Below are 11,126 nucleotides of genomic sequence, written 5' to 3'. Positions count from 1 at the left end.
AGCCTTCTCCTCTCCAGGTGAGCCTCCCCAGCTCTCCTCACCCGGCTCCAGAGGAGCTCCAGCTCTGGAGCAGCTCCGTGGCCTCCTCTGGACTGGCTCCAGCAGCTCCACTCTGATATTGGGGACCCCCGAGCTGCAGGTGGGGTCTCACCTGAGCAGCGCCCCCTCCGTTGTGTCACCTCCCACACCCCCCCAGCCCCGCTGTCCCCCCACTCCAGCCACCCAAACCCTGCCCAGGGCTTTGGGGTGGCACAGGTTGGCACAGGGGGTCCCCGCAGCGGTGCCAGCCGGGCTCAGCCTGGCAGCCCCTCCCCGGAGGGCACGGTGGCAGCGGGCGAGCTCAGGTCAGGCGCTTAAACTGCTGCGCTGGGGCGGTGCCAGGCGAGCCGCGGGGGATTAGGGCTCTGCTGATGCAGCCTGGCACCGGCCCGTGCGCTGACACAGCTGCCATCAGCGCTGGCACCGCCGCAGCTGCCGAGCCCCGGGGGGACGGGCTGTGCCACCCTGCCCTCCTCCTGTGCCTGTCCCTGTCCCCTCCTTGGGTTTCAGCCCCGGGGGACACGCGGGGTTAGCAAAGCAGGACACCAAAATTCGCTGTCCCTTCCCAGGACGGCGCTGCTGTCGTGCCTCAGTTTCCCCAAGCTTGGAACCCCCCACACCCCACGGATGCAACACCGAGGTTCCAACGCTGCCGTGAGCCCACTTGGAGCCCCCCAACATGCAGGAACCCCCCGTTTGACCCCCGGGTGGCCCCAGCAGCCTCCCCGGGCCGTATCCTTGGAGGAACCGCGCTCCCTAAGCGGCTTTAGGGGATTACAGGCAGCCCCTGGCCCTCGCTGTCCCCACCCAGCCTTCCTCCCTCGGCTGCTTTCAGTAATCGTCTCGTTGGACGGGGCTAATCCAGCCACCTCCACCTAAGCTGCTCCAACACCTCTGCCCGGCCCGGGCTGCCCCGCAGAGCCCTGGGGAGACCCCCGAAATCGGGCGGCAGCCAAGGGCTAAAAATACAAATAGAGCTGGCCCCGAGGTGAGGGCAGGCGGGATTGGGAGCGAGGGGATTGATGCCAGCGAGCAGGGGCACGGCGGGACAGGCACGGAGTCACCTTGTGCCACCCTCCCAGCTGGGGATGGGACAGGGATGGGACAGGGACAGGGGACAATCCCGGGATGGCCGGGACAGTCCCGGTGTCCCGGGTGCTGCTGCCACGCCGTGGGGGACGCGGCTACTGCAGGGAGCGCCGGCAATTCGGGAATGTCACCGGCGGCCAAAGGGACACTAAAGGGACACGGGAGATGCCCGTGAGGAGCGTGGGGTGGGATTGCCAAGGATGGAGTTGCTTCCAAATGAGAAAATGGTCTCGGGATGCTTCTGGAACCTGAAATATGGGGAGAAAGGCTCTGGGAGATGTCTGGAGGGATCTTGGATGGATCCCTGAGAGTACAGATTCCTCCAAAGGAAAAAATCTCAGGAAAATTTCTTGAAGGAGTCAGGGGGTGCTATCGGGAATTCTGGAACTTGAAATAGGGGGGAATGATCTGAGAGATATCTGGAGGGACCTTGGATAGATCCCTGAGGGTACAGCTTCTTCCAAAGGAAAAATTCACAGGAAGTTTCCTTCACTCGAGGAGGGATGCTGTTGGGGATTCTGGAACCTGAGACATGGAGGAAAGGATCTGGGAGATGTCTGGAGGGATCTTGGATGGATCCTTGAGAGAGCAGATTCCTCCAAAGGAAAAAAAAATCTCAGGAAGTTTCCATGGAGGAGTTGGAGGATGCTGTTGGAGATTCTGGAACCTGAAATGTGGGGGAAAGGCACTGGGAGATGCCTGGATGGAGTCTTGGATGGATCCCTGAGCTTCCTCCAAAGGAAAAAAACTCAGGAAACTTTCTTGGAGGAATTGGTGAGTGCTATGGAGGATTCTGGAACCTGAAATGTGGGGGAAATGCTCTGGGAGATGTCTGGAGGATCCCTGAGGGTACAGATTCTTCCAAAAGAAAAATTCATAGGAAGCATCCCTGGAGGACTTAGGGGATACTATCAGGGATTCAGGAACCTGAAATGTGAGAGAAAGGCTCTGGGAGATGCCTGGATGGAGTCTTGGATGGATCCCTGATCTTCCTCCAAAGGAAAAAATCTCAGGAAACTTTCTTGGAGGAGTCTGGGGGTGCTATGGAGGATTCTGGAACCTGAAATGAGGGGGAAAGGCTCTGGGAGATGCTTGGAGGATCCCTGAGGGTACAGCTTCCTCCAAAGGAAAAATTCGTAGAAAGCATCCCTGGAGGACTTAAGGGGTGCTATCAGGGATTCTGGAACCTGAAATGTGGAGGAATGATCTGGGAGATGTCTGGAGGGAGTCTTGGATGGATCCCTGAGGGTGCAGCTTCATCCAAAGGAAAAATTCTCAGGAAGCTTCTCTGGAGGAGTCATGGGATGCTATCTGGGATTCTGGAACCTAAAGTGTGGGGGAAAGGCTTGGGGAGATGTCTGGTGGATCCCTGAGGGTACAGCTGCCTCCAAAGGAAAAAAAAAAAATCAGGAAGTTTCCCTGGAGGACTTAGGGAATGCTATCAGGGATTCTGGAACCTGAAATATGTGGGAAAGGCTCTGGGAGATGCCTGGATGGAGTCTTGGATGGACCCCTGAGCTTCCTCCAAAGGAAAAAAATCTCAGGAAACTTTCTTGGAGGAATTGGTGAGTGCTATGGAGGATTCTGGAACCTGAAATGTGGGGGAAAGGCTCTGGGAGATGTCTGGAGAATCCCTGAGGGAACAGCTTCCTCCAAAAGAAAAATTCATAGGAAACTTCCCTGGAGGACTTAGGGAATGCTATCTGAGATTCTGGAACCTGAAATGTGGGGGAAATGCTCTGGAAGATGCCTGGATGGAGTCTTGGATGGATTCCCCATCTTCCTCCAAATGAAAAAATCTCAGGAAACTTTCCTGAAGAGTCTGAGCCTGTACCTGGGATCCCGGAGCAATGATGGAAACACTCTGGGAGAAGCCCTGGAGGAGTCTCAGGTGGATTCCAGAGCTTCCTCTAAGAGCAAAACCAATCTCAGGACGCTTCTGTGGAAGGGGACAGCACTGGGGACAACACCTGCCTCCCAAAGTCTGAAACAAACATTTATTTCTCCAGGTACAAAACCCTCTTTTTGGGAGAGGGGAATGTTAAAAGCTGTGTGCTGCCCAGTGCTCTGGGCTCAAGTATGGGGGTGTCAGTGTGTGTCTGGTGGGGGGCCCAGGCAGGGCCTGTGGCTTTGGCTTCTGAGGGACAAGGCACACGCACTGCTGGCTCCCAGGGGAACGGGAATGTTGGGAACAAGGCACCATGGCAGCAGGAGAGGGGGGAGCCTGTAGTGTTCATGGCATGGGGGAAAAGGAGGGGCCAGACCCCACAGGAGAGGCGCCAGCGCCGAGCTGGGGGGGCTGGGGGTAAGCTGCTCCCCCTCCTCCAGGGGCCACGGGGAAGGGATTTACAGTGGGAGGATCCCGGGGGTGCAGGAGCCTCCCCAAGGGTCCAGGAGCCACCCTGGGGACACAAGGAGCCCCCTCAGGGATGGCCAGGAGCCTCCCTGGGGATGCCAGGAGCCACCCTGGGGACGCCAGGAGCCTCCCCAGGGGTGCAAGGAGCCTCCCCAGGGGTGCAAGGAGCCTCCCCAGGGGTGCAAGGAGCCTCCCCAGGGGTGCAAGGAGCCTCCCTGGGGACACAAGGGGCCTCCCCGGGGATGCAGGAGCCTCCCCAGGGGATGCCAAGAGCCACAGGTCCCTCCTGATGCCGCAGCAGCAAATTCCTGTCCAGCCTCCTGGCAGAGTTTCCTGGCATTCTCAGCTCTCCTGCTCCGACAGAGCCGCTCTCCTCCTGGTCCGGCTGCGCTTGAGGCGGCAGGAGCCCTGGGCAGGGAAAGGGACAAGGGACAGGGACAGTCAGGACACCCTGACACAGCCCCACGCCCCCATTGTGTCCCCCTCCCAGGTCACCTCTTTTCCTGGGTTCTTCCTCACGCTTCTCAGGCTCTGCCAGCGGGACAGGGGCCTGGCATCCTGGCGTGAGGACACCGAGGGGGACACCTGCGAGTCCGACCACAGCTCCTCCTCGTCCGACTGGCTGTCGTAGCGGAGCCCTTGGGACAGAGGGGACGTGCCACCTCCAGCATGGCCACCGTGGGCTTTGCTGTGTCCTCCCTCTCTGTGACCACCCAGCTGCTCACCCATGGGCTGCTGGAGGCTCTCCTGCTCCTCCAGGTACAGTGGGTCCTGGAAGTGCACGGGGGCCTGCTCGGTCAGGGAGCGCAGGTCGTGCATGCTGAAGCTGCGGAGCCGCCCGGCCAGCGCGCCCTGGCTCTGCACGGGGACAGGAGAGGAGAGGACAATCAGACCCCATCCCAGGGGGTGTCACCCTCCTCTGTCACCCTGCTGGGTACCTTGGTGGCTGCCTGGACAGCAGCAGTGGCCGCCAGGTTGAGGCCCCTCTTGCCGAAGCTCAGCGCGGTCTCGTAGCTGCGCTCGCGGGCACGGACCAGGAACGCGTCGATGTCCTGAGAGACAAACGGGGACGTGATGGCAGGGCAGGGTCACCTCTGGGGCATGGCAGTGTCCCTGGGCATTGTCACCTCCCTGGCCATGGTGACTTCCTAGGGCACTGTCACCTCCCAGGGCAATGCCATGTCCCTGGGCATTGTCACCCCCACATGCATCCCCATGTCCCAGGGCACTGTCACCTTCCATGACCTGGGGCATTCCCTGAGCATTGTCACCGCCAAGGGCAATGCCATCACCTGGGGCATTCCCTGAGTTCCCTTTGCATTGTCACCCCCCAGTGCATGCCCATGTCCCAGGGCACTGTCCCCTCCCACGGTAATGCCATGTCCCTGGGTATTGTCATCCCCCAGTGCATCCCCATGTCCCTGGGCATTGTCACCTCCAGGGACATCATAACAACCTGGGGCACCATCACCATCCTGGGGCATTGCAAGCGTCACCTCCCAGGGCAATGCCATGTCCCTGGGCATCGTCATCTTCCATGGCATTGCAATGTCCCAGGGCACTGTCACCTCCCAGGGCAATGCCACGTCCTGGGGCATTCTCTGAGCATTGTCACCCCCCCAAGGGAACTGTCACTTCCCCAGTGCATCCCCATGTCCCAGGGCATTGTCACCCCCTAGGGCAATGCCATGATCGGAGGCATTCCCCAAGCATTGGCACCTCCCAGGGCATCATACCATGTCCTTCACCATTGTCCACCTCCCAGGGCTGACCCCCCCCAGGCTGGGCAGGGGGACCCCCAGACTCTGGGATTTTGGGGTTTTACCTTCCTGGATTTTCGGGTTTTACCTCCCCGGACTTTGCGGTTTTACCTCCCCGGATTTTACCTTCCTGGATTTTGGGGTTTTACCTTCCTGAATTTTACCTTCCTGGATTTTGGGGTTTTACCTCCCCGGACTTTGGGGTTTTACCTCCCTGAATTTTACCTCCCTGGATTTTGGGGTTTTACCTCCCCGGATTTTACCTTCCTGGATTTTGGGGTTGTACCTCCCTGGACTTTGGGGTTGTACCTTCCTGAATTTTACCTTCCTGGATTTTGGGGTTTTATTTCCCCGGACTTTGGGGTTTTACCTTCCTGAATTTTACCTTCCTGGATTTTGGGGTTTTACCTTCCTGAATTTTACCTTCCTGGATTTTGGGGTTTTACCTTCCTGGATTTTGGAGTTTTACCTCCCCGGATTTTGGGGTTTTACCTCCCCGGATTTTGGGGTTTTACCTCCCTGGATTTTGGAGTTTTACCTCCCCGGATTTTGGGGTTTTACCTCCCCGGATTCTGGGGTTTTACCTCCCTGGATTTTGGGGTTTTACCTCCCTGGATTTTGGGGTTTTACCTTCTCCCTGCGGGCCAGCGTGGGGTGCACGAAGCGGCGGTAGAGCAGGCTGGCTCCCCGCGTGTACGGGGACAGCAGCCAGATGATAAAAGCCATCTTCACCTCGTAGTAGAAGGGGAGCCTGGGCGAGAAGGCAGGAGATGGGGGGTCCAAAGGCACCTCATGGTCCCCCCACACATTTGGGGGGGGTTTGGGGACAGACAGAGTCCATCCCCAGGCTCACCAGGAGATGAGGACGTCGGTGAAGGTCTCTGCGGTCATGAAGAAAGCGAAGACGATCCAGTACATCATCCATCGGACCTGGGGAGCCACGGGGAGCACATCAGGGAGGCTGGGGGCTGGAAAAAGGGGGCTGGAGCCCAGAAAGGGGGACTGGAGATTGGGAAAAGGGGGGAAGGGGGGCTGAACCCCAGAACAGGGGACTGGAGACTGGGAAAAGAAGACTAGAGCTCAGGCAAAAGGGGGGACTGGAGCCTAGAAATATGGGGGCACCGGAGCCTGGAAAGGGGGGACTTGGGTCTGGGGAAAGAGGGGGACTGGAGCCCCAGAAAAGGAGGCGGGACTGGAGCCCCAGGAAAAGCGTGGCTGAACTCTGGAAATAGGACACTGGAGTCTGGGGAAAAGGGGGGACCTGGAGCCCAGGAAACAGTGGAAGACTGGAGCCTGGGAAAAGGGGGGGTTGAACCCCAGAAAGGGGGACTGGAGCACCAAGAAAAAGGGGAGTGACAAGAGCTCCATGGAAAAGGCAGGGGGATTGGGGCCCTGGAACTCCGGGAAAAGAGAGGACTGGAGCCCCACGGAAAGGGGGGACTGGAACCCCAAGGAAAATGGGGGAGAGAACGGGAGCCTCAAGGAAAAGGGCTCCCCAAGCACTTGACTCACATATTCCCGGATGTTTTTCGTCTTCACCGCCTTGTAGGAGGCGTAGGCCGGGTAGAGCATCCCGAAGAGCAGCCTGTAGTGCAGGGGGGGTGTGAGGCAGCTCGGCCAGCCCGCGTAGAGCAGCAGCAGCCCGGCCCAGCAGAGCCGCCGGGCCCGGCGCCGCAGCCCGGCCTGGAGCCCCTCCAGCACCGAGCCGAGGCCGGGACAGCGGCCCGGGAGGCTCCCGGGAGGCTCGGCCATGTTCCTCCCACAGCCCCGGGACCGGCCCGACCTGTCCGGGCGGGGCAGGGCCCCGGCTGCTCCCTGCGGGCTCTGTCCCCGGTGCCAGGCTCGGTGCTGGGGCTGAGGGAGGCGCCAGCACCGCAAACACCCACCTGGTGTCCCTGCTCTGGGCAGGGACCCCGCCAGGGAATGGGGGCACCCTCTGGGCAGGGACCCTACCAGGAAATGGGGGCACCCTCAGAGCAGAAACTCTGCCAGGGAATGGGGGCACCCCCTGGGCAGGGACCCTACCAGGAAATGGGGGCACCCTCAGAGCAGAAACTCTGCCAGGGAATGGGGGGATCCTCTGGGCAGGGACCCCGAGAGACCCCGCCAGGAAATGGGGGCACCCTGTGTGGGCAGAGACCCTCAGAGCAGGGACCTCACCAGGAAATGGGGGAACCCTCAAAGCAGACCCCGCCAGGGAATGGGGGAGCCCTGTGGGCAGAGATGCCACCAGGGAATGCGGGTACCCTCAGAGCAGAGACCCTGACAGGAAATGGGGGGGATCATCTGAGCAGAAACCCCACTAGGAAATGGGGGGACGCTCAGAGCAGACCCTTGCCAGGGAACGGGGGCACCCTGTGGGCAGAGACCCTCTGAGCAGGGATCCCGCCAGGGAATGGGGGCACCCTCTGGGCAAAGGCCCCACCAGAGAATGGGGGCACCTTCTGGGCAGGGACCCTACCAGGAAATGGGGGCACCCTCAGAGCAGAGACCCCCCCCCGATTGGGGCAGGGCCTCCTCAGGGACCCCCACCCTTGGGTGATGCCGGGCACCCCAGCCGTGCCCACCCTGCCCAGGCCGGGCAGGGAGGCCCGGCAGCAGCTCCGGGACCCATTTTGGGGGTGGCACGGTTGGTGTGGGGGGGTGCTGGAATTTGGGGTCGGCCCCCCAAACTCCGCTGGGGGCCTCTCGGAGGAGTCCCCGCTGCGAGCCCAGCACGGGAGGCCCCGTTAACGGAACAGCCGGGAGGGGGGACCGGGAATGGGGGGAACGGGAATGGGGGATCCCCGTGACCACCCTCCCCGCCCCCCCCTCCCGTTACACCGCCCGGACCCCACTCACTCAACCACCCGGCTGAGGATCCAGGACACCATGGCGCGGTCGGGGCTGAAGGTTCGGGGGGTGCCGGGCGGGAGGGGCGGTGCTGCGCCCCCCGGGAGCTCCCAAATCCCCCCAAATTCCCCCCGAACCCCGAGGGAGCGAATCCCAAAAGTTGAAAGTTGCAGCAACGGAGCCGCGCAGGCGCGGTCCGGGCCCCACCGGCCGCTCTTAAAAGGGCAACGATCTTAAAAGGGCAACGGAGCTTCTTAAAAGGGCAATGCCCTTAAAAGGGCAACAGAGCCTCTTAAAAGGGCAACAGGGCCCCTTAAAAGTGACCCACAGGTGAAGCGGTGAGTCACCGCTTTATAAAATAAAAACATTTTATAAATTGCCTAAATATATTAAATATCAATATATTTATATAATACATATACTAGAAAAATGTATTATAAAATATATATATATATATTCATCAATATATTTCTATTATATATATTATATACATTATATAATATATATTAATAGAACAATATTGTAATAGGTTTCATATAGTATATAATATATATTATAATTATAGCAATAATTAGAATAATAATGTTATATATTATAATTTTATAAAATATCAATATATTATATATTGATTATGTAAAATATATAGTATATCACGATATATTATATAATATACAATAATATTTAATATATATTAATTATATAAATAAATATATATTAAATTTCAATAAATATCCTAAACATACCTAAAAATGTTGTGTTTGAAATTCCCCATATATATCGAATATCACTACATTCATATATGAAATGCTCCTTAGAACATAAAAATTAATTCCCTAATACATGTATTTTTATATATTAAAACACACAATTTTTAAATCAATAAACTAGGGAAAGGAGGGCAGAGCCACTCTGATTGATATTAAAGAAATTTTTTGGGGTCTGGAGGGGATGTGATGCTTTTTTGGTGCCCTAAAGGACAATGAGGATCACGCTGCTGTAAGATTGGAGCCCTGAAAGATGCCTCCAAAAAACCAAAATCTGCTTGAATCCCCTCTCCGAGCCCTGCAGCCCCAAAACTGACCCTGGGCTCCCCAAATTCCCCATCCCCGTCACAGCCACCGTGCCAGAACCCTCCTGCACTGCTGCCAAATCTGCTTTTTCCTGCCAGGGAAACTGAGGCAGGGCCACGTGGCAATGCCCTGCCCGACCCATCCCTCTCCCCAAACCCATCCGTGCCCCGGGGCCCGCCTGTTACCTGCAGAGGATCTTTATTTGTGCTCTTAATTGCTGGTTTTTCACATGCATATTTATCCACCTGGCAGCCAGGGAAAGGCTCCCCTGGCAAACCAGTCCAGCAGGGACTCCCCTGCCTGGGGAAACTCCTCCTGCTTCCCAGCCGTGCCCTGGGCCCAGGTTTCTGATGAAAAAAAAACCCCAAAAACCCACGTGTAGGGCCTGGAGCACCCTAAAATGAGGAATTCCCTTTCCCTGGAGCAGTGAATGTTGGATAGAGTGAGCACCGAGGTGGGATGAGGTTTCTGCTGGAAAAAAATCCCATATGTGGGGTCAGGAGCACCCAAAAATGAGGAATTCCCTCTCCCTGGGGCAGAAGAATGTTGAACAGAGCAAGCACTGAGGTGGTTGATGAGGTTTTTCATGGGAAAAAAAATGATGAGGTTTCTCCTGGAAAAAAATTCCCATGTGCACACTAAAATGTAGAATTCCCTCTCCTTGGGGGAGCAGAATGTTGGGTGGAGCTGGCACCGAGGTGGGATGGGGTTTTCTGCTGGAAAAAATGCCATGAGCACCCTAAAATGATGAATTCTCTCTCCCTGGGGCTGCAGAATATCAGGCACCAAGGTGGGTTTTGTTGGAAAAAACCCCATATGTAGGGTCAGGAGAACCCAAAAATGAGGAATTCCCTCTCCTTGGGGGAGCAGAGTGTTGGATGGAGCAGGCACTGAGGTGAGCTGAGGTTTCTGCTGGAAAAATCCCATGTGCACCCAAAAATGAGGAATTCCTTCTCTCTGGGGAAGCAGAATGTCATGTACCAAGTTGCGTCAAGGTTTCTGTTGGAAAAAAAACCCTATGTAGGGTCAGGAGAACCCAAAAATGAGGAATTCCATCTTCTTGGGGGAGCAGAATGTTGGATGGAGCGGGCACTGAGGTGAGCCAAGGTTTCTGCTGGGAAAAACCCACATGCAGGGCCAGGAGCACCCAAAAATTAGGAATTCCCTCTCCCTGGGGCTGCAGAATGTTGGATGGAGCAGGCATCAAGGTGAGAGGAGGTTTCTGCTGGAAAAAGCCCCACGTGTGGGGTCAGGAGCACCCTAAAAGGAGAAATTCCCTCTCCCTGGGATAGCAGAATGCTCGGTGGAGCAGGAACCAAGGTGGGATCAGGTTTCTGCTGGAAAAAACACCAAAAGTGGGTCCTAGAGCACCCTAAAATGAGGAATTCCCTCTCCCTGGGGCAGAAGAATGTTGAACAGAGCAAGCACTGAGGTGGTTGATGAGGTTTTTCATGGGAAAAAAAAAATGAGGAGGTTTCTCCTGGAAAAAAAATCCCACGTGCACCCGAAAATGTGGAATTCCCTCTCCTTGGGGGAGCAGAATGTTGGGTGGAGCTGGCACTGAGGTGGGATGGGGTTTCTGATGGAAAAAAACGCCATGAGCACCCTAAAATGAGGAATTCTCTCTCCCTGGGGCTGCAGAATATCAGGCACCAAGGTGGGCCAAGGTTTCTGTTGGAAAAAAAACTCTATGTAGGGTCAGGAGAACCCAAAAATGAGGAATTCCCTCTCCCTGGGGGAGCAGAGTGTTGGATGGAGCAGGCACTGAGGTGAGCTGAGGTTTCTGCTGGAAAAATCCCATGTGTACCCAAAAATGAGGAATTCCTTCTCTCTGAGGAAGCAGAATGTCATGCACCAAGTTGCGTCAAGGTTTCTGTTGGAAAAAAAACTCTATGTAGGGTCAGGAGAACCCAAAAAGGAGGATTTCCCTCTTCTTGGGGGAGCAGAATGTTGGATGGAGCAGGCACTGAGGTGAGCCAA

At 56.5% G+C, this 11,126-nt stretch overlaps 1 protein-coding gene across 1 annotated transcript; it reads right to left on the bottom strand.

The window, feature by feature from the left end:
- Positions 1 to 3,693: 3,693 nt before the first annotated feature.
- Positions 3,694 to 8,281, bottom strand: REEP4 (receptor accessory protein 4). The gene is made up of 8 exons (XM_074559197.1): positions 8,086 to 8,281; positions 6,757 to 6,829; positions 6,098 to 6,174; positions 5,875 to 5,995; positions 4,423 to 4,536; positions 4,210 to 4,342; positions 3,980 to 4,122; positions 3,694 to 3,892 (listed from the first exon to the last, which is right to left on the bottom strand). Exons 1-8 carry the CDS (start codon positions 8,115 to 8,117, stop codon positions 3,827 to 3,829), a joined length of 759 nt encoding a protein of 252 aa, XP_074415298.1. The 5' UTR covers positions 8,118 to 8,281; the 3' UTR covers positions 3,694 to 3,826.
- Between the last annotated feature and the right edge of the window lie 2,845 nt (positions 8,282 to 11,126).

This window comes from Zonotrichia albicollis, chromosome 26 (genome assembly GCF_047830755.1).
Source record: "Zonotrichia albicollis isolate bZonAlb1 chromosome 26, bZonAlb1.hap1, whole genome shotgun sequence".
Lineage (NCBI taxonomy): Eukaryota > Metazoa > Chordata > Aves > Passeriformes > Passerellidae > Zonotrichia > Zonotrichia albicollis.
This window is presented reverse-complemented; position numbering and strand designations above follow the sequence as displayed.

What these genes read in the sequence shown, in the direction of transcription:
- REEP4 (XM_074559197.1), bottom strand. Translation starts at nt 8,117, where the DNA reads ATGGTGTCCTGGATCCTCAGCCGGGTGGTTGA. An exon ending in CGAAAAACATCCGGGAATAT is followed by an intron (nt 6,175 to 6,756) that starts GTGAGTCAAGTG and finishes GTGGCTCCCCAG; the next exon opens with GTCCGATGGATGATGTACTG. An exon ending in ACCGACGTCCTCATCTCCTG is followed by an intron (nt 5,996 to 6,097) that starts GTGAGCCTGGGG and finishes CTTCTCGCCCAG; the next exon opens with GCTCCCCTTCTACTACGAGG.